Here is a 23,888-nt window from a genome sequence, read left to right on the forward strand (position 1 = left end):
ATAAAAAATATATATATATATCACTACTGCAGCCGGACAGGTATATATTATATAATGACTGACCTGCTGGACACTGTCAGCTCAGCACTGCAGACTCCTAAAGTAAGCTACTAGTAGTATCAAGAAGATAGAAAAAAAAAAACACCACAGGTAGGTGGTATACAATTATGGATGGACTAGCGACTGCCGACACAGAGGTAGCTACAGCCGTGGACTACCGTACTGCGTCTGCTGCTAATATAGACTGGATGATAATGAGATATAAAATATATATATATCACTACTGCAGCCGGACAGGTATATATTATATAATGACGGACCTGCTGGACACTGTCAGCTCAGCACTGCAGACTCCTAAAGTAAGCTACTAGTATTAAGAAGATAGAAAAAAAAAAAACACCACGGGTAGGTGGTATACAATTATGGATGGACGAGCGACTGCCGACACAGAGGTAGCTACAGCCGTGGACTACCGTACTGCGTCTGCTGCTAATATAGACTGGATGATAATGATATAAAAAATATATATATATATATATCACTACTGCAGCCGGACAGGTATATATTATATAATGACGGACCTGCTGGACACTGTCAGCTCAGCACTGCAGACTCCTAAAGTAAGCTACTAGTAGTATCAAGAAGATAGAAAAAAAAAAAACACCACAGGTAGGTGGTATACAATTATGGATGGACTAGCGACTGCCGACACAGAGGTAGCTACAGCCGCGGACTACCGTACTGCGTCTGCTGCTAATATAGACTGGATGATAATGATATAAAAAATATATATATATATCACTACTGCAGCCGGACAGGTATATATTATATAATGACGGACCTGCTGGACACTGTCAGCTCAGCACTGCAGACTCCTAAAGTAAGCTACTAGTATCAAGAAGATAGAAAAAAAAAAACACCACAGGTAGGTGGTATACAATTATGGATGGACGAGCGACTGCCGACACAGAGGTAGCTACAGCCGTGGACTACCGTACTGCGTCTGCTGCAGTGCTAATATAGACTGGATGATAATGATATAAAAAATATATATATCACTACTGCAGCCGGACAGGTATATATTATATAATGGACACTGTCAGCAGAATGCGTTTATAGAATAAAAACACCACACGACGAGTGTTTAACTTTTTCAGGCAGACAATCACAATATACTGGTGGTCAGTGGTCACTGGTCAGTCACACTGGCACTGGCAGTGGCACTCTGGCAGCAAAAGTGTGCACTGTTAAAATATGTACTCCTGCTATAACTGCTCCCCAGTCTCCCCCACAATTAAGCTGTGTGAGCAGTGAGCACTCAGCACAGTCAGATATACAGTATTACATAGATGATGCAGCACACTGAGGGCACACTGAGGCTGAGCACAGATATGGTATGTGACTGTGTCACACTGTGTATCGTTTTTTTTCAGGCAGAGAACAGATTAATTAAACTGGTGGTCACTGGTCACACTATCAGCAAGTAGTACTCCGTCCTACTCCTAATATGCTCCCCAAAATTAGTAAATCAAGTGTCTCTACTCTCTACTACTCTCTAGTCTACTCTAAACGGAGAGGACGCCAGCCACGTCCTCTCCCTATCAATCTCAATGCACGTGTGAAAATGGCGGCGACGCTCGGCTCCTTATATAGAATCCGAGTCTCGCGATAGAATACGAGCCTCGCGAGAATCCGACAGCGGGATGATGACGTTCGGGCGCGCTCGGGTTAGCCGAGCAAGGCGGGAAGATCCGAGTCTGCCTCGGACCCGTGTAAAAAGCGTGAAGTTCGGGGGGGTTCGGTTTCCGAGAAACCGAACCCGCTCATCACTACTTCTTAGTCCACCAGAGATTGTGTCCTCTGTAGAGCACCAATGGAATCAAGAAGACCTTGTTCTGTAGATCAATATTAGGTAGACGGTCACTAGGTCAACCCCATATTGTCAACATGTACCTGATCAACATGGTCAAAAGGTTGACAGGGTCAACAGGTAGAAAAGGTTGACAGTAAAAAACGTCGACACAGCAAAAAGTTTGACTAGAAAAGGTCAAAACAAAAAAGGTCAACACTTTTTTTTGTGCATTTTTGGGTGTAATTTTGTAGGTTTAACCACCTGTGACCTCAGTTAGTGTACCGCATCCCCTCGCATATCTCGCTTCACTCAAACCATGCAAAGATACTATTTCCAATCATAGTCCTTGTGGATGGTAAAGTATGAAAAAGCTAAAAAAAAGCTTGTGTCGACCATATGTATGTTGACCATTGCCTTGTCAACCATTCGAACCTGTTGACCTTGTGTACATGTTGAGCTTAAGCAATGATGACCTTTTACATGTCGACCTATTGACCATGTTGACCTTTTCAATCTGTCGACCTACAGTAATGCTTGTCGACCATGTGGGATCAACCTGTTGATGGTCACCCTTATTTCTGTTGATCTATCGTCCGGATACCATTCTTGTAGATACAGTATCTAAAGAAATAATACTTCACATCAATGTGCTTGGTTCCCGGTTTAACTCATTCTGTTGGTGCCTGTGCAAGACATCCATGGCTGTGACAGATGTTGATGATATGTCCTATTGGTGTTCAATGGAAACTGGAATGTGAAAAGGAGGTTAGTCGAGACAGTTTATCCTTAAACAGGTTGGAGATTTAGTCAGGATAACAGTGCTTGTCAGCAGGAACAGCGTTGCGGTATCTGGATATAGAACAGCGTAAGCAGCAGTGTTATCAGAAACAGCAGTAGCGGTATTATAGCTATCGATAATAAGATTTTACTTACCGATAAATCTATTTCTCGGAGTCCGTAGTGGATGCTGGGGTTCCTGAAAGGACCATGGGGAATAGCGGCTCCGCAGGAGACAGGGCACAAAAAGTAAAGCTTTTCCAGATCAGGTGGTGTGCACTGGCTCCTCCCCCTATGACCCTCCTCCAGACTCCAGTTAGGTACTGTGCCCGGACGAGCGTACACAATAAGGGAGGATTTTGAATCCCGGGTAAGACTCATACCAGCCACACCAATCACACCGTACAACTTGTGATCTAAACCCAGTTAACAGTATGATAACAGCGGAGCCTCTGAAAGATGGCTTCCTTCAACAATAACCCGAATTAGTTAACAATAACTATGTACAATTATTGCAGATAATCCGCACTTGGGATGGGCGCCCAGCATCCACTACGGACTCCGAGAAATAGATTTATCGGTAAGTAAAATCTTATTTTCTCTATCGTCCTAGTGGATGCTGGGGTTCCTGAAAGGACCATGGGGATTATACCAAAGCTCCCAAACGGGCGGGAGAGTGCGGATGACTCTGCAGCACCGAATGAGAGAACTCCAGGTCCTCCTTAGCCAGAGTATCAAATTTGTAAAATTTTACAAACGTGTTCTCCCCTGACCACGTAGCTGCTCGGCAAAGTTGTAATGCCGAGACCCCTCGGGCAGCCGCCCAAGATGAGCCCACCTTCCTTGTGGAGTGGGCCTTTACAGATTTAGGCTGTGGCAGGCCTGCCACAGAATGTGCAAGTTGGATTGTGCTACAGATCCAACGAGCAATCGTCTGTTGTTGGGTGCATACAATATAAACAACGAGTCAGATTTTCTGACTCCAGCTGTCCTTGCAATATATATTTTTAATGCTCTGACAACGTCCAGTAACTTGGAGTCCTCCAAGTCACTTGTAGCCGCAGGCACTACAATAGGCTGGTTCAGATGAAATGCTGACACCACCTTAGGGAGAAAATGCGGACGAGTCCGCAGTTCTGCCCTGTCCGAATGGAAAATCAGATATGGGCTTTTGTAAGATAAAGCTGCCAGTTCTGACACTCTCCTGGCCGAAGCCAGGGCTAGAAGCATGGTCACTTTCCATGTGAGATATTTCAAATCCACCTTCTTTAGTGGTTCAAACCAATGAGATTTTAGAAAGTCCAAAACCACATTGAGATCCCACGGTGCCACTGGAGGCACCACAGGAGGCTGTATATGTAGCACTCCCTTAACAAAGGTCTGGACTTCAGGGACTGAAGCCAATTCTTTTTGAAAGAAAATCGACAGGGCCGAAATTTGAACCTTAATAGATCCCAATTTGAGACCCATAGACAATCCTGATTGCAGGAAATGTAGGAATCGACCCAGTTGAAATTCCTCCGTCGGAGCACTCCGATCTTCGCACCACGCAACATATTTTCGCCAAATTCGGTGATAATGTTGCACGGTTACTTCCTTCCTTGCTTTAATCAAAGTAGGAATGACTTCTTCCGGCATGCCTTTTTCCTTTAGGATCCGGCGTTCAACCGCCATGCCGTCAAACGCAGCCGCGGTAAGTCTTGAAACAGACAGGGACCCTGCTGAAGCAAGTCCCTCCTTAGAGGTAGAGGCCACGGATCTTCCGTGATCATCTCTTGAAGTTCCGGGTACCAAGTCCTTCTTGGCCAATCCGGAACCACTAGTATCGTCCTTACGCCTCTTTGCCGTATAATTCTCAATACTTTTGGTATGAGAGGCAGAGGAGGAAACACATACACCGACTGGTACACCCAAGGCGTTACCAGCGCGTCCACAGCTATTGCCTGCGGATCTCTTGACCTGGCGCAATACCTGTCCAGTTTTTTGTTGAGGCGAGACGCCATCATGTCCACCATTGGTCTTTCCCAACGGGTTACCAGCAAGTGGAAGACTTCTGGATGAAGTCCCCACTCTCCCGGGTGAAGATCGTGTCTGCTGAGGAAGCGCGCTTCCCAGTTGTCCACTCCCGGGATGAACACTGCTGACAGTGCTATCACATGATTCTCTGCCCAGCGAAGAATCCTTGCAGCTTCTGCCATTGCACTCCTGCTTCTTGTGCCGCCCTGTCTGTTCACATGGGCGACTGCCGTGATGTTGTCCGACTGGATCAACACCGGTTTTCCCTGAAGCAGAGGTTCTGCCTGGCTTAGAGCATTGTATATTGCTCTTAGTTCCAGAATGTTTATGTGAAGAGACGTTTCCAGGCTCGTCCATACTCCCTGGAAGTTTCTTCCTTGTGTGACTGCTCCCCAGCCTCTCAGGCTGGCGTCCGTGGTCACCAGGATCCAATCCTGTATGCCGAATCTGCGGCCCTCCAATAGATGAGCACTCTGCAACCACCACAGAAGAGACACCCTTGTCCTTGGAGACAGGGTTATCCGCAGGTGCATCTGAAGATGCGACCCTGACCATTTGTCCAACAGATCCCTTTGGAAAATTCTTGCGTGGAATCTGCCGAATGGAATTGCTTCGTAAGAAGCCACCATTTTTCCCAGGACTCTTGTGCATTGATGTACAGACACTTTTCCTGGTTTTAGGAGGTTCCTGACAAGCTCGGATAACTCCTTGGCTTTTTCCTCCGGGAGAAAAACCTTTTTCTGAACCGTGTCCAGAATCATCCCTAGGAACAGCAGACGAGTTGTCGGCATTAACTGGGATTTTGGAATATTCAGAATCCACCCGTGCTGTTTTAGCACTTCTTGAGACAGTGCTAATCCCATCTCTAGCTGTTCTCTGGACCTTGCCCTTATTAGGAGATCGTCCAAGTATGGGATAATTAATATGCCTTTTCTTCGAAGCAGAATCATCATCTCGGCCATTACCTTTGTAAAGACCCGAGGTGCCGTGGACAATCCGAACGGCAGCGTCTGAAACTGATAGTGACAGTTTTGTACAACGAACCTGAGGTACCCCTGGTGTGAGGGGTAAATTGGAACGTGGAGATACGCATCCTTGATGTCCAAGGATACCATAAAGTCCCCCTCTTCCAGGTTCGCTATCACTGCTCTGAGTGACTCCATCTTGAACTTGAACATCTTTATGTACAGGTTCAAGGACTTCAGATTTAGAATAGGCCTTACCGAGCCATCCGGCTTCGGTACCACAAAAAGAGTGGAATAATACCCCTTCCCTTGTTGTAGAAGAGGTACCTTGACTATCACCTGCTGAGAGTACAGCTTGTGAATGGCTTCCAAAACCGTCTCCCTTTCGGAGGGGGACGTTGGTAAAGCAGACTTCAGGAAACGGCGAGGTGGATCTGTCTCTAATTCCAACCTGTACCCCTGAGATATTATCTGCAGGATCCAGGGATCTACCTGCGAGTGAGCCCACTGCGCGCTGTAATTTTTGAGACGACCACCCACCGTCCCCGAGTCCGCTTGAGAAGCCCCAGCGTCATGCTGAGGCTTTTGTAGAAGCCGGGGAAGGCTTCTGTTCCTGGGAAGGAGCTGCCTGTTGCTGTCTCTTCCCTCGACCTCTGCCTCGTGGCAGATATGAATAGCCCTTTGCTCTCTTATTTTTAAAGGAACGAAAGGGCTGCGGTTGAAAAGTCGGTGCCTTTTTCTGTTGGGGAGTGACTTGAGGTAGAAAGGTGGATTTCCCGGCTGTAGCCGTGGCCACCAAATCTGATAGACCGACTCCAAATAACTCCTCCCCTTTATACGGCAAAACTTCCATATGTCGTTTTGAATCTGCATCGCCTGTCCACTGTCGCGTCCATAAAGCTCTTCTGGCCGAAATGGACATAGCACTTACCCGTGATGCCAGTGTGCAGATATCCCTCTGTGCATCACGCATATAAAGAAATGCATCCTTTATTTGTTCTAACGACAGTAAAATATTGTCCCTGTCCAGGGTATCAATATTTTCAATCAGGGACTCTGACCAAACTACCCCAGCACTGCACATCCAGGCAGTCGCTATAGCTGGTCGTAGTATAACACCTGCATGTGTGTATATACTTTTTTGGATATTTTCCATCCTCCTATCTGATGGATCTTTAAGTGCGGCCGTCTCAGGAGAGGGTAACGCCACTTGTTTAGATAAGCGTGTTAGCGCCTTGTCCACCCTAGGAGGTGTTTCCCAGCGCTCCCTAACCTCTGGCGGGAAAGGGTATAATGCCAATAATTTCTTTGAAATTATCAGCTTTTTATCAGGGGCAACCCACGCTTCATTACACACGTCATTTAATTCTTCTGATTCAGGAAAAACTATAGGTAGTTTTTTCACACCCCACATAATACCCTGTTTAGTGGTACCTGTAGTATCAGCTAAATGTAACGCCTCCTTCATTGCCAAAATCATATAACGTGTGGCCCTACTGGAAAATACGGTTGATTCGTCACCGTCACCACTGGAGTCAGTGCCTGTGTCTGGGTCTGTGTCGACCGACTGAGGCAAAGGGCGTTTCACAGCCCCTGACGGTGTTTGAGTCGCCTGGACAGGCACTAATTGATTGTCCGGCCGTCTCATGTCGTCAAACGACTGCTTTAGCGTGTTGACACTATCCCGTAGTTCCATAAATAAAGACATCCATTCTGGTGTCGACTCCCTAGGGGGTGACATCCTCATATTTGGCAATTGCTCCGCCTCCACACCAATATCGTCCTCATACATGTCGACACACACGTACCGACACACAGCAGACACACAGGGAATGCTCCTAACGAAGACAGGACCCACTAGCCCTTTGGGGAGACAGAGGAAGAGTTTGCCAGCACACACCAAAAGCGCTATATATAACAGGGATAGCCTTATAATAAGTGCTCCCTTATAGCTGCTTTATATATATCAAAATATCGCCATAAATTTGCCCCCCCTCTCTGTTTTACCCTGTTTCTGTAGTGCAGTGCAGGGGAGAGACCTGGGAGCCGTCCTGACCAGCGGAGCTGTGAGAGGAAATGGCGCCGTGTGCTGAGGAGATAGGCCCCGCCCCTTTTCCGGCGGGCTCGTCTCCCGCTATTTAGTGAATCCAGGCAGGGGTTAAATATCTCCATATAGCCTCTGGGGGCTATATGTGAGGTATTTTTAGCCTTTATATAGGTTACATTTGCCTCCCAGGGCGCCCCCCCCCAGCGCCCTGCACCCTCAGTGACTGCGTGTGAAGTGTGCTGAGAGGAAAATGGCGCACAGCTGCAGTGCTGTGCGCTACCTTTAGAAGACTGCAGGAGTCTTCAGCCGCCGATTCTGGACCTCTTCTGACTTCAGCATCTGCAAGGGGGCCGGCGGCGCGGCTCCGGTGACCATCCAGGCTGTACCTGTGATCGTCCCTCTGGAGCTGATGTCCAGTAGCCAAGAAGCCAATCCATCCTGCACGCAGGTGAGTTCACTTCTTCTCCCCTCAGTCCCTCGTTGCAGTGATCCTGTTGCCAGCAGGACTCACTGTAAAATAAAAAACCTAAGCTAAACTTTTTCTAAGCAGCTCTTTAGGAGAGCCACCTAGATTGCACCCTTCTCGGCCGGGCACAAAAATCTAACTGGAGTCTGGAGGAGGGTCATAGGGGGAGGAGCCAGTGCACACCACCTGATCTGGAAAAGCTTTACTTTTTGTGCCCTGTCTCCTGCGGAGCCGCTATTCCCCATGGTCCTTTCAGGAACCCCAGCATCCACTAGGACGATAGAGAAAACTTTAGTATGACTTCCACAGAGGAACATGTGCTGCAACTCCTGCAGCACATGGAGTCACACATCCAATATGGCGCAGGGTTGTGCATGCTAAGTAAGGGTGTGGCAGCCACCATTGTAGGAGCAGGACTTACAGTAGCAGCGCTGGAGCGCACTCTTCTCTAACAACAGATTGTGTCAGTTCTGCCTGCTATTGGTCCAAATCAGATAACACCTACCTCCACCGTACCACCTCTTGGCTCGCATGTGCTGCTCCAATATATTCTGCCTCTGTTGAATAAAGCATTACAGGCGATTGCCTTCTACTAGTCCAACTCACTGGTCCTCCACTGAAAAACAAGTAGCCAAGTGTGCACTTTCTATCAAGTAGAAACTCTAGCTCAATCCGATTTTACACGTCCAGCCAGACTGTATTTGTCAATTGCTAAAGGGCCTTTCTAAAAATTTCTTGGTTCTCTTATGTAGAGAATACAGTAATTTCTCACAGAAATCCAATCCATTTGCCTTGGCTTTGGGACACTTTGGGGGTCATTCCGACCCGATCGCTCGCTGCAGTTTATCGCAACGAGCGGGTCAGAATTGCGCATGCTCCGGCGCCAACGTTCTGTAGCGATTGCCTCTGCCTTATTGACAGGTCGCAGGGGGATGGACGGCGGCGTAGCCGGACCGTTGGGGGGGGGGAGGGGCGGGCCGCGGCGGCTGCGTGACGTCTCACGCAACTGCTGCGGTCAGTGGCAGCGACGATCAGCTCCCGGCCAGCCGCAGGAGTTGCGCTGGCCGGGAGTTACTCCACAAATACAAAAGCATCGCCGCTGTGCGATGCTTTTGTATTTGTGCATGGGGGGCCGGCCTGACATGCGGGGCAGACTATCCCTGTGCTGGGCGCTCCCCCGCATGTCAGGGAAGATGATCGTAGCTGTGCTAAATTTAGCACAGCTACGATCAACTCGGAATGACCTCCTTTGTTCAAAAGATTCCCACTACTGTTGAAGTGTCCTGTCCGGTGACATTGTAGAGCAGGGGCATCGCCAGAACTTTGAGGGACCCAAAGCAAGACTTAGAAGAGGCCCCTGTCCCAATGCCTCTGGAGACACGCCTCTCCATAGCAGTTGTTAATGTTATGTCCCATAGTAATGCCCTAGTTTATTTTATGAACCATGGTAGTGCCTTGGTTAATGTTATGTCCCATAGTAGTGCTGTATTTCACGTTATGTCACATTGTACGGCTGCCAGTACACATTATGCTACACAGTAATCCCAATTCACATTATGATGACATAGTGTCCCCAGTTCATATTATGCCACATTACAGTGTCCCCAGTTCATATTATGCCACATTACAGTGCCCCAGTTCATATTATGTAACATTATAATGCCCACCTGCTCATTATATACCACATTACATTGAGCAAGTCCATGGCAATATATGTAGATATATTGTAAGCTCAGAACAAAAGCTTACAGTAGAAGGGCCCCTATGTACCACCTAATGATAAAAAATGTATATTACACATGTACAGTAAGTGTGACAGGGAAGGCGGCCCCTCTCAGCTCTGGGCCCCATAGCAGCTGCACACCCTGCCTTGCGAAGCCAAAAAATCTGCATCTCAGATGCAGACCTTGGCATCGCCACTCCTGGAAAACGGGGGTGACACGCCCCCATTTCTGGAACCGCTGTCAAAGCTGAAATACTTTTACCAATAGTTTAGTTCTCTAATAGGCAATTGTCCTGTATCACTTAGGCTATATCACTAGTTCCTAATTAAATGATTGGCTGTTTGTTCTGCCCACAAAATGGCTGCTTCCACTGTGTCTAGGGGTCGGGTTTGTGTGGACCCTGGCTTTTAGATAGCCGGCGAGGGGGGGCAAGCGCAATGAAGCCCCTTATGGGCTTGCTGCGCTCGCCACGCAGAGGGGCTCAGTGGTTCACTGCGCTCGCCACAAGTGGGAATAGTCCCTGTTGGTTGGCATGCCGACCATCGGGCTGTTCCCCGTTCAGGATCCCAGCGGAGATATAGTGGCCAGCAGTCTTCTGACCGCCGGTCACATAACCGCATCCCGCGTCTAGGCAGCTGATGCACTTTAAATCTGAAATGTTAGGTCACGCTCCTAAAAACTAGTAATCATTTTAGTCTCACACTTGCATAACCTTTTTCATGTACTACACTGACTAAAAACAAAATACTGTTCATAAATCATTAGAATTCCAGAAGGGAACAGCTTTTTGCTAAACAGAACATTTCACACTGTGCATATAAAACATGCAATTAAATCTGCCCTTTAGTAAATCAAGCCCTTGTTAGTTATTATAAAAACGCAATTAATCAATTCCCTTTGACCACTGGTAAATTTCGGTACATAAAATTAGTGTGACTAAAACCAGTCGGTTAAATTTCAACAAATTACATGTAAAATATTCCATAATCAGTGCCCACGAGATGAGAATTGTCGATCATTAAATAATTTAAGTATTTTTGCCGTGTTTGTTTTTATTCTACAATGAGAGTTCATGTTCTCAGGACAGCAAAACATTTAACATGTAAAGGCAGCAAACTGATGCTAGGCTTTTATCTGTTAGTCTCTTATTGAACCTGTGAGTTCTCCCTGTGAGATTTTCCTACTTATCTGTCACTGTTTGGGGAGAAGCTGTCAGGACGGATTACCTCAGATCACAGATGTCACCTGTGCTTATCAGCCAGGCCGCCTGTTCCAGCCGTCTTATGTAAGAATTGAGTGGAGGTGCAGCCACCAGACTCCCTGAGCTAAAAATACCATTGCTTTCTATTGACATTTTTTCTACCTGTAAGAAATAATTGCTGTGCTTATAGTGGTTTCCCTGCAATAGTCTGGATAATGAGTCTATTCCATGAGAAAAAAAAATATTTTGACGGATTTTTTTATTATTCAGATGACATTCTAGTCTGTGGGACACTTGTAAATAGAAACCTGGGAGATTTTTTCCGTTAGTTACAAAAAGGATAAAGAAATAATTTACAGACTGGTGACATATTATGATAGTCCTGCAGGTGATGTTGTGATATCACAATAGTTAGGATAGTTACCCAGTGGCATTAGAAAAGCCAATGACGCCACAAGTAATTGAGATTGTCTTTGCCATACTGCGTGAAGTCAGTGTTTGCAGTTGCAGTCAAGGGGAGTTAATGAAGGATCCATGGATGTTTCATAAATTGGATGGGTCTGTCTGCAAGAAGAGTTTTCACTACCTAATGCCACAGCTGTTTGGAAGAGGGATAGGTACTGTACTACTCGCTTTATGGAAATCTTAGCAATTAGCAGGGGGACATGGGGAGGCACAGGGGGCATGGGGCACCTCCCCCCTCAAAAAAATAAATACATTTGAGAGGCGCAGTCAATGTAATGGGCCATGGGGCGCAGTGCGGCCGCCATCATAGCTGACCACAGGCCGGGTCAGGATGGAAATAATCCCCTTTCCGGCTGCTCCTTCTCCTCCCTCCCTACAACCCTTCTCCACCCACCTCCGAAGCCCTGCCCCACCTTGCTGCATGCAGCTCCAGCCCCTACAGTGTGTGGCTAGTTACTGTGGGCTTGCCCTCTGCTGGGACCTGCCCCGCACGCTTCTTACCTCCTATTTCATATGTTCCTCCCCTCTTCCCGCTCATCTCCCCCCTCATCCTTTGCCCCCCCTCAAAGCTCTCCCTCCAGATAGATACATAGATCTATATATAGATAGATAGATAGATAGATAGATAGATAGATAGATAGATATCTGTCAGGTAGTTGGTGTGGCAGTTTGTCTAGCTGCCCCTGACATTCAGCAATTTAGGATTGCCAAAATGAAATTATATCTTGTCCCCCACAACATAAAAAAGTTGTCGCACCCCATTCAATGAGTGAATACCACTTCAACCCAACAGCCCTGACATTAAATCAATAACACCCACATCTATTAAATAAACATCTTGTTTCAACCCAACAGTCCATATCATTAAACAATTATCCTCCATATTTATATGCATATATTGTATACATAGGCAGGGACCAAACATGGATGGAAGGGTAGCTGGCACACAATGAGGGGAAGCATGGTATGGATCAAAGGGGATGGTGAAGGGACTAGAGGGGAGATGTATCAACCCTTCGAGAAAGATAAAGTGGAACAGTTGAACACAGCAACCAGTCAAGCTTCTGTCACTTCATAGACAGTGCTGTATAAATGACAGAGGCTTATTGGTTGCTACAGTATGTTCAACATTTCCACTTGATACATCTCCCCCTAGAAGAGGTGAGAAAAGAGAAGGAACAGAAAGAAAGAAAGAAGGCAAGCTCAGACAAGTGGAGGGAAGTTGAGAACCAGAGGGGAAGGTGAAAGAAAGAACAGGAGAAAAGCAAGCCAGACCATCATGGTAGAGCTACAGATTAACCCGCTGCCCTAAGTGGCTTGTGCACCTCATCTGTGAGCATGGGCATCATCCTGGAAGCAGGCCCAAGCGTAAGTAGGTATTTAGGGTAGGTTCCATACCCGTACCTATTTAAATGCTTTTGTAGTCTTAAAAAATAATGATAAATTCCTGATGTGGCTTACTGGCCTTATTGACAGACTGGGCTCCAATTTTTACAAGCCTGGGACTGTAAGGACCCGAACTTTTGAATGTCCTGTCCTTTCCATGTATTAATTTTAAAGCAATATATCTAAAAAGAGAGAGAGATGAATTAGAGGAGGTTTGAGTTTTCTGTTGGGTTTTTTTATAGTGTGAACACTAGCCTTAAAACCTAAAATATGTAAAATCTATAAATGATAATTAATATTTGTCACTATTTTTTTTTGTCTTCCAGATACAATACATTGCCCAGACCCATGACACAGCAGTTGTCCAGTCCTGATTTTTCAGGTCATGTGGATGAAAAACCAGAGCAGGCCACCAGCATCGGTCAAATCAAGCCTGAGCTATATAAGCAACGATCGGCTGATGCTGAGATGAAGAAGCAGGAAGCCACGAGCTGTGGACGTATAAGCTTCATCTTACGCTATGCCTATAGCACAGAGCAGCTGGTGGTAAAGATACTGAAGGCTCTAGACCTACCAGCAAAGGATGCAAATGGGTTTTCAGACCCGTACGTGAAGATGTATCTTCTGCCTGACCGTAAGAAAAAGTTCCAAACTAAAGTACACCGCAAGACTCTTAACCCAATCTTTAATGAGACATTCCATTTTAACGTGCCCTTTAATGAGCTCCAGAATCGCAAATTGCACTTCAGTATATATGACTTTGACCGGTTTACCCGACATGACCTCATTGGGCAGGTGGTGTTGGATAATTTGCTTGAGTTCTCTAATCCTACGGAAGAGAGTCCGATCTGGAGAGACATCTTGGAAGCTAGCTCAGTAAGTATCCAACAGGAATTTGTTGCTATGCTATTTTTATTTTATTGTACATATTATAATACTTTTTGTTATATGGTATTATTTACCATGCCTTTATTTACTTTTTTTCTCAATTTGTTTTCTTTTCTTTACATTTTGTCATGTAAATTTGCATATGGACAGGGAATCCTTATATCACTCTCACCCACTTCACTAGGAAGTGGGCAGGATACAGGAGGGGTGCCCACTCTTACAGGTGGCTGTGGGGAACTATCGGAAAATCGTGTGTCTCCCGCAGGTTATGGAAGAGTAGGTAAGTATGGTATGTGTTATTGTAGTCCATGCTTGCACATAGTGCCTGATTCAAACTGGGTCCCGGCGGCTTCCGTGCTAAAGTTAATCTGTGTCATAGTGTTGCTTAAAAATCACTGATTGCCGTAATTTATCAATGACATACTGTATCACTTCTGACGTAACAAAGAATAACCAGCCAGCTCATTATCACTTGGAGTAGAACTGAAATTACAAAAGTAACAGTATTATGTTTAAGTTAAAAGTGTATGTACAGTGCACATACACGTACATAGGGCCTAATTCAGTATGGATCGCCCCAGATGCTTCTTGTACATATATGTGTGTTCTTTTATGTGCTTTTTCTGTCTGTTCATCCAACAATCGATCCTGGAATATCTGAGTGGCTTTGTTTAGCAGATAATCTGTTTACTTCTAAACTAATACATAAATGAGTCTTTCTGGCTTCAATGATCACCGATTCCCAAGACATTTGCTGTTTTTTTTCTGTAAACTTCATCTTCTTGAGTGGCTGCAGTCCAATCAATTCTCTAATCAAAATAACCTTTATTAGAACTTAGGCAGAGTGATCTGCTGTGCCACCTTCTGTGTAAACTCATTCTGTACTCATGCTTTGCTGCTGCACAGCCATCTTTGTGCAGTTGTGTATGCATACCTCCCAACTTTGTTCTCTAGTAAAGAGGGACATCTGTGCATGGGCGGCGCTCTGTGAGCTGCTGGCATCCCCCCTCTCCTCTTGTCTCCACTGAATAGATGCTGTGCGCATGCGCACAGCGTCTATACACCGCTGCTCTACAGGAGCCTCCCAACTGCCCCCCCCCCCCCCCTATGGGTGGGAGGTATGCGTATGTCATAATACTATTTTCAAGCTAGACACAAAAGTATGTCATACAGGAAAGAATATGGCACCTGGTATACAAACCAGCCAGAGCTCTCCCATTGTACTCAGCAGCAACCAGAATTGCTAACAACGCCACATCCGCTCTCCTCCAATCAGCATTGGCCGTATCTACTGCCCATTTACTGTATCACTGATCCTGGTTGCCCACTCGGGGGGGGGGGAGGGGGCATCAGGAGGGGTAAGAGCAAAGACTGCTACTGCTTAGCTGAGCAACCTGTCAGGGCCATAACTAGGTGTATGCAGAGTGTGCCACTGCACATAGCGCTGCATGTAGGGGGCGCTGTTGGCAGCACTTGTCAATTATCTGTTTCAATTATTTTCATTTGCAGCTTCCCCCTTTTTTGAAGCCTAGCATCCCCTGACCTCCCCTGTCTCCTTCCCCCGCCCCTTCTGTCACTAATACTTATACAGCATTCAGTCACACTGTCCTTTATTACATTTCAAGGTGCTGACATACTCAGAATTCGAACTCATTGCCTGTATACCCTTTTTACTCTATTCATTGAGCTATCTGCCCTTGCATATAAAGCTCGAGAATTCTAAGTTAGACAATTGTAACTATTTGAAGCATAATGTGAAGATACAGGGTTCCACATCACTCAGGTACGGTGGTAGATGAAAAACCAACAGTGGTTTATTGAACAGAATGGATTATAAACAGTTCAGCACAATTCTGTAATCCAATTCCACACGACAATTCCCACTACAAACTCCTGACAGAACATTACTTATTAGTCTAGGAGCATAGAATCTCCCTACTGCTCCCTGGGAAACTCTTCTTATGGGTTGGGATCGGGTGGCTGCCGGTGGTGATCCCAACGATCAGCATACTAACAACAGGATCCCGTCCGATGCGCTCGCCACAGGTTCTTTTCCCCACTCTATGGGTGTCGTGGACACCCACGAGTGGGAATAGTCCCTGTTCGTCGGCATGCCGACTGTCAGGATTTCTAGCGTTTGGGATTCTGCCGGCGGTCACATTATTAGTTACATCACCTTCTTATACCCCAGAAGCTACAAATTGTCGTCCAAAAGATGCATGCATGGCCCGGCCGCGACATCACATCACTGAGCGATATCGTTTGCATATCTCTCAGTGTGTACGCACTGTCGCCAACCGCCCCGGCAGGGAAGGGAACACACTAGGTGACGTCGCTCATAGAGCACATCACCTAGTGTGTACCCACCTTAACATGAATATATTACCTAAAGTGTAACAGATAACAAAACAATTGCATATATTAACAATATTAAGGTTGATTTAAACGCAATATTGGATGAAAAGCAACATGCTATGGAGGATGAACAACTACACAATCTGAATATAAATGGTTATATAATGGGGCATGGGGATAAAAAGTAACTATTCAACAGGGTTTTGTTGACATGGAAAATGAGGTAATTATATTAATTTTTCACAGCCCTCTCATTTCCTCACACTTACATTTTACTTTGTGAAAAAATGGTCAGCATTGCGGCTGAGCAGATCTATGTAGTGTGTGGTTGCAAAGGATTGGATGTGTGGCTGCACACTACATAGATCTGCTCAATTGCAATGCTGATTATTTTTTTACAATGTACAAGTAGCTTCATACAGTGCTCATAGTTTTTATGCAGGATCAATTAGCTCAATGAGTAGGGTGTTTGACTGGAATGCAACAGGTTACAGGTTTGAATCCTGGGTATGGCAGTATATTGAAATGTGTTATTTGTAACTGAATAACAACAAGATCTTAAGGTACAGTAATTACACGAATGTGGTATAAAAAGCATTTGTGTCCAAATCCATTTTATGTATATAAAATGTGGGAAAGGCATCATAGCATGGTCTTTTTCTGTGATATATTTTGTCATGCCCCTTCACCACGAGGCATACGCCTTATATCCATATTGGAAAAAAGGGGGGAGGGGGCGCCAATTCTCTTGCTGGTACAGGGCACCAAAAAGTCTAATTACGGCTCTGGCAACAGTAGTCTCTGTTCTGTCCATTATGTGCCGCTGTGCTGCAGTATAGGGTCCAGCAGCAGTGGGCAGGAGAGAAGAGTTACAAGGGGGCGATCACCCTGAACTGTAAAAATATAAACTGTACCCTCAACAAAAGAATTAGTGTAACGCCAGTGACTGCTAAGAGTCTTGTTCTATTAATATATGCATTATGGGCTGATAGACATTGAGGATTCATAATAGAGATGAGCGCCTGAAATTTTTCGGGTTTTGTGTTTTGGTTTTGGGTTCGGTTCCGCGGCCGTGTTTTGGGTTCGAACGCGTTTTGGCAAAACCTCACCGAATTTTTTTTGTCGGATTCGGGTGTGTTTTGGATTCGGGTGTTTTTTTCAAAAAACACTAAAAAACAGCTTAAATCATAGAATTTGGGGGTCATTTTGATCCCAAAGTATTATTAACCTCAAAAACCATAATTTACACTCATTTTCAGTCTATTCTGAATACCTCACACCACACAATATTATTTTTAGTCCTAAAATTTGCACCGAGGTCGCTGTGTGAGTAAGATAAGCGACCCTAGTGGCCGACACAAACACCGGGCCCATCTAGGAGTGGCACTGCAGTGTCACGCAGGATGTCCCTTCCAAAAAACCCTCCCCAAACAGCACATGACGCAAAGAAAAAAAGAGGCGCAATGAGGTAGCTGTGTGAGTAAGATTAGCGACCCTAGTGGCCGACACAAACACCGGGCCCATCTAGGAGTGGCACTGCAGTGTCACGCAGGATGGCCCTTCCAAAAAATCCCCCCCAAACAGCACATGACGCAAAGAAAAAAAGAGGCGCAATGAGGTAGCTGTGTGAGTAAGATTAGCGACCCTAGTGGCCGACACAAACACCGGGCCCATCTAGGAGTGGCACTGCAGTGTCACGCAGGATGTCCCTTCCAAAAAACCCTCCCCAAACAGCACATGACGCAAAGAAAAAAAGAGGCGCAATGAGGTAGCTGTGTGAGTAAGATTAGCGACCCTAGTGGCCGACACAAACACCGGGCCCATCTAGGAGTGGCACTGCAGTGTCACGCAGGATGTCCCTTCCAAAAAACCCTCCCCAATCAGCACATGATGCAAAGAAAAAGGTTAGGTGGTATACAATTATGGACGGACTGCCTGCCGAGTGCAGACACAGAGGTAGCCACAGCCGTGAACTACCGTACTGTACTGTGTCTGCTGCTAATATAGACTGGTTGATAAAGAGATGTCGTAGTAGTATGTATGTATAAAGAAGAAAAAAAAACCACGGTTAGGTGGTATACAATTATGGACGGACTGCCTGCCGAGTGCAGACACAGAGGTAGCCACAGCCGTGAACTACCGTACTGTGTCTGCTGCGACTGGATGATAAATGATATAAAAAATATATATATATCACTACTGCAGCCGGACAGGTATATATTATATATTATATAATGACGGACCTGCTGGACACTGTCTGTCAGCAGAATGAGTTTTATTTTTATAGAATAAAAAAAACAACAACACACAAGTGAAGTCACACGACGAGTGTTTAACTTTTTCAGGCAATCACAATATAAGTATACTACTAACTATACTGGTGGTCAGTGTGGTCAGGTCACTGGTCAGTCACACTGGCAGTGGCACTCCTGCAGCAAAAGTGTGCACTGTTTAATTTTAATATAATATTATGTACTCCTGGCTCCTGCTATAACCTATAACTGGCACTGCAGTGCTCCCCAGTCTCCCCCACAATTATAAGCTGTGTGAGCTGAGCAGTCAGACAGATATATAATATATATAGATGATGCAGCACACTGGGCTGAGCCTGAGCAGTGCACACAGATATGGTATGTGACTGAGTCACTGTGTGTATCGCTTTTTTCAGGCAGAGAACGGATATATTAAATAAACTGCACTGTCTGGTGGTCACTCACTATATAATATTATGTACTCCTGGCTCCTGCTATAACCTATAACTGGCACTGCAGTGCTCCCCAGTCTCCCCCACAATTATAAGCTGTGTGAGCTGAGCAGTCAGACAGATATATAATATATATAGATGATGCAGCACACTGGGCTGAGCCTGAGCAGTGCACACAGATATGGTATGTGACTGAGTCACTGTGTGTATCGCTTTTTTCAGGCAGAGAACGGATATATTAAATAAACTGCACTGTCTGGTGGTCACTCACTATATAATATTATGTACTCCTGGCTCCTGCTATAACCTATAACTGGCACTGCAGTGCTCCCCAGTCTCCCCCACAATTATAAGCTGTGTGAGCTGAGCAGTCAGACAGATATATAATATATATAGATGATGCAGCACACTGGGCTGAGCCTGAGCAGTGCACACAGATATGGTATGTGACTGAGTCACTGTGTGTATCGCTTTTTTCAGGCAGAGAACGGATATATTAAATAAACTGCACTGTCTGGTGGTCACTCACTAGTAAACTCTCTGCACTCTCTACACTTCTACAGTACTCCTCCTAGTCCTAAGCTCCAGTAAATCTCTCTCTCTTATAATCTAAATGGAGAGGACGCCAGCCACGTCCTCTCACTATCAATCTCAATGCACGTGTGAAAATGGCGGCGACGCGCGGCTCCTTATATAAAATCCGAGTCTCGCGAGAATCCGACAGCGTCATGATGACGTTCGGGCGCGCTCGGGTTAACCGAGCAAGGCGGGAGGATCCGAGTCTGCTCGGACCCGTGAAAAAAACCATGAAGTTCGGGCGGGTTCGGATTCAGAGAAACCGAACCCGCTCATCTCTAATTCATAATAGTGTTTGTTTTCATGTTAACTATGTTGATGCATTTGTACTGTTACAGTGATGAACTACGTCCTTACCTTTGGTTAAACATTCCATAAATGAGCCAGGGAAATGAATCATTCCAAATACCAACAAGACAACATTTGGCAGGAATAACTGTTTCTTTCTACATAGCATGTAAACAGTCTCATAGACACCACCCAGTACTATATGACCTCTAGACAGTATTTTTTGCCCTATGAAGCTCTTTGAACTTTGTATTCTGTTGCCTAGGAAGGACACTGGTACAGACCGAGGAAGTGAAAGGCAGATCCACACTCCAGAGATTCCATATGCCTTATTTCTCTATGATGATAGCTCATCCAATCTACAGTGGCGCAGATTTCATATGTTATTGGGCCTAATTTAGACCTGATCGCAACAGCAAACTTTTTCGCTAATGGGCAAAACCATGTGCACTGCATGAGGGGGAGGGGGAGGGGGGGGGGCAGATGTAACATGTGCAGAGAGAGTTAGATTTGGTGGGGTGTGTTCAAACTGAAATCTAAATTGCAGTGTAAAAATAAAGCAGCCAGTATTTACTAGAGATGAGCGGGTTCGGTTTCTCTGAATCCGAACCCGCCCGAACTTCATGGTTTTTTCACGGGTCCGAGCAGACTCGGATCCTCCCGCCTTGCTCGGTTAACCCGAGCGCGCCCCGAACGTCATCATGACGCTGTCGGATTCTCGCGAGACTCGGATTCTATATAAGGAGCCGCGCGTCGCCGCCATTTTCACACGTGCATTGAGATTGATAGGGAGAGGACGTGGCTGGCGTCCTCTCCATTTAGATTATAAGAGAGAGAGATTTACTGGAGCTTAGGACTAGGAGGAGTACTGTAGAAGTGTAGAGAGTGCTGAGAGTTTACTAGTGAGTGACCACCAGACAGTGCAGTTTATTTAATATATCCGTTCTCTGCCTGAAAAAAGCGATACACACAGTGACTCAGTCACATACCATATCTGTGTGCACTGCTCAGGCTCAGCCCAGTGTGCTGCATCATCTATATATATTATATATCTGTCTGACTGCTCAGCTCACACAGCTTATAATTGTGGGGGAGACTGGGGAGCACTGCAGTGCCAGTTATAGGTTATAGCAGGAGCCAGGAGTACATAATATTATATAGTGAGTGACCACCAGACAGTGCAGTTTATTTAATATATCCGTTCTCTGCCTGATAAAAGCGATACACACAGTGACTCAGTCACATACCATATCTGTGTGCACTGCTCAGGCTCAGCCCAGTGTGCTGCATCATCTATATATATTATATATCTGTCTGACTGCTCAGCTCACACAGCTTATAATTGTGGGGGAGACTGGGGAGCACTGCAGTGCCAGTTATAGGTTATAGCAGGAGCCAGGAGTACATAATATTATATTAAAATTAAACAGTGCACACTTTTGCTGCAGGAGTGCCACTGCCAGTGTGACTGACCAGTGACCTGACCACACTGACCACCAGTATAGTTAGTAGTATACTTATATTGTGATTGCCTGAAAAAGTTAAACACTCGTCGTGTGACTTCACTTGTGTGTTGTTGTTTTTTTTATTCTATAAAAATAAAACTCATTCTGCTGACAGACAGTGTCCAGCAGGTCCGTCATTATATAATATATAATATATACCTGTCCGGCTGCAGTAGTGATATATATATATTTTTTATATCATTTATCATCCAGTCGCAGCAGACACAGTACGGTAGTTCACGGCTGTGGCTACCTCTGTGTCTGCACTCGGCAGGCAGTCCGTCCATAATTGTATACCACCTAACCGTGGTTTTTTTTTCTTCTTTATACATACATACTACTACGACATCTCTTTATCAACCAGTCTATATTAGCAGCAGACACAGTACAGTACGGTAGTTCACGGCTGTGGCTACCTCTGTGTCTGCACTCGGCAGGCAGTCCGTCCATAATTGTATACCACCTAACCGTGGTTTTTTTTTCTTTCTTCTTTATACATACATAGTTACATAGACATCTCTTTATCAACCAGTCTATATTAGCAGCAGACACAGTACAGTACGGTAGTTCACGGCTGTGGCTACCTCTGTGTCTGCACTCGGCAGGCAGTCCGTCCATAATTGTATACCACCTAACCGTGTTTTTTTTTTCTTTCTTCTTTATACATACATAGTTACATAGACATCTCTTTATCAACCAGTCTATATTAGCAGCAGACACAGTACAGTACGGTAGTTCACGGCTGTGGCTACCTCTGTGTCTGCACTCGGCAGGCAGTCCGTCCATAATTGTATACCACCTAACCGTGGTTTTTTTTCTTTCTTCTTTATACATACATAGTTACATAGACATCTCTTTATCAACCTGTCTATATTAGCAGCAGACACAGTACAGTACGGTAGTTCACGGCTGTGGCTACCTCTGTGTCTGCACTCGGCAGGCAGTCCGTCCATAATTGTATACCACCTAACCGTGGTTTTTTTTTCTTTCTTCTTTATACATACATAGTTACATAGACATCTCTTTATCAACCAGTCTATATTAGCAGCAGACACAGTACAGTACGGTAGTTCACGGCTGTGGCTACCTCTGTGTCTGCACTCGGCAGGCAGTCCGTCCATAATTGTATACCACCTAACCGTGGTTTTTTTTTCTTTCTTCTTTATACATACATAGTTACATAGACATCTCTTTATCAACCAGTCTATATTAGCAGCAGACACAGTACAGTACGGTAGTTCACGGCTGTGGCTACCTCTGTGTCTGCACTCGGCAGGCAGTCCATAATTGTATACTAGTATCCATCTCCATTGTTTACCTGAGGTGCCTTTTAGTTGTGCCTATTAAAATATGGAGAACAAAAATGTTGAGGTTCCAAAATTAGGGAAAGATCAAGATCCACTTCCACCTCGTGCTGAAGCTGCTGCCACTAGTCATGGCCGAGACGATGAAATGCCAGCAACGTCGTCTGCCAAGGCCGATGCCCAATGTCATAGTACAGAGCATGTCAAATCCAAAACACCAAATATCAGTAAAAAAAGGACTCCAAAACCTAAAATAAAATTGTCGGAGGAGAAGCGTAAACTTGCCAATATGCCATTTACCACACGGAGTGGCAAGGAACGGCTGAGGCCCTGGCCTATGTTCATGGCTAGTGGTTCAGCTTCACATGAGGATGGAAGCACTCAGCCTCTCGCTAGAAAACTGAAAAGACTCAAGCTGGCAAAAGCACCGCAAAGAACTGTGCGTTCTTCGAAATCCCAAATCCACAAGGAGAGTCCAATTGTGTCGGTTGCGATGCCTGACCTTCCCAACACTGGACGTGAAGAGCATGCGCCTTCCACCATTTGCACGCCCCCTGCAAGTGCTGGAAGGAGCACCCGCAGTCCAGTTCCTGATAGTCAGATTGAAGATGAAGATGTTGAAGTACACCAGGATGAGGAGGATATGGGTGTTGCTGGCGCTGGGGAGGAAATTGACCAGGAGGATTCTGATGGTGAGGTGGTTTGTTTAAGTCAGGCACCCGGGGAGACACCTGTTGTCCGTGGGAGGAATATGGCCGTTGACATGCCTGGTGAAAATACCAAAAAAATCAGCTCTTCAGTGTGGAGGTATTTCAACAGAAAAGCGGACAACAGGTGTCAAGCCGTGTGTTGCCTTTGTCAAGCTGTAATAAGTAGGGGTAAGGACGTTAACCACCTCGGAACATCCTCCCTTATACGTCACCTGCAGCGCATTCATAATAAGTCAGTGACAAGTTCAAAAACTTTGGGCGACAGCGGAAGCAGTCCACTGACCAGTAAATCCCTTCCTCTTGTAACCAAGCTCACGCAAACCACCCCACCAACTCCCTCAGTGTCAATTTCCTCCTTCCCCAGGAATGCCAATAGTCCTGCAGGCCATGTCACTGGCAATTCTGACGAGTCCTCTCCTGCCTGGGATTCCTCCGATGCATCCTTGCGTGTAACGCCTACTGCTGCTGGCGCTGCTGTTGTTGCTGCTGGGAGTCGATGGTCATCCCAGAGGGGAAGTCGTAAGCCCACTTGTACTACTTCCAGTAAGCAATTGACTGTCCAACAGTCCTTTGCGAGGAAGATGAAATATCACAGCAGTCATCCTGCTGCAAAGCGGATAACTGAGGCCTTGACAACTATGTTGGTGTTAGACGTGCGT

At 45.7% G+C, this 23,888-nt stretch overlaps 1 protein-coding gene across 5 annotated transcripts in view; it reads left to right on the top strand.

Annotated features, from left to right (window-relative positions):
* The window catches only part of SYT3 (synaptotagmin 3), a 475,850-nt gene that overhangs the window by 329,314 nt on the left and 122,648 nt on the right, over positions 1-23,888 (top strand). For all 5 annotated transcript variants that reach the window (XM_063942589.1, XM_063942592.1, XM_063942591.1 and 2 more), the window contains one exon: positions 13,226-13,775. In XM_063942589.1, coding sequence (XP_063798659.1) covers positions 13,226-13,775 — 550 coding nt within the window. The remainder of the gene's footprint in view (positions 1-13,225; positions 13,776-23,888) is intronic.

The sequence above is a fragment of the Pseudophryne corroboree genome, chromosome 10, assembly GCF_028390025.1.
Source record: "Pseudophryne corroboree isolate aPseCor3 chromosome 10, aPseCor3.hap2, whole genome shotgun sequence".
In the NCBI taxonomy this organism is placed as follows: domain Eukaryota; kingdom Metazoa; phylum Chordata; class Amphibia; order Anura; family Myobatrachidae; genus Pseudophryne; species Pseudophryne corroboree.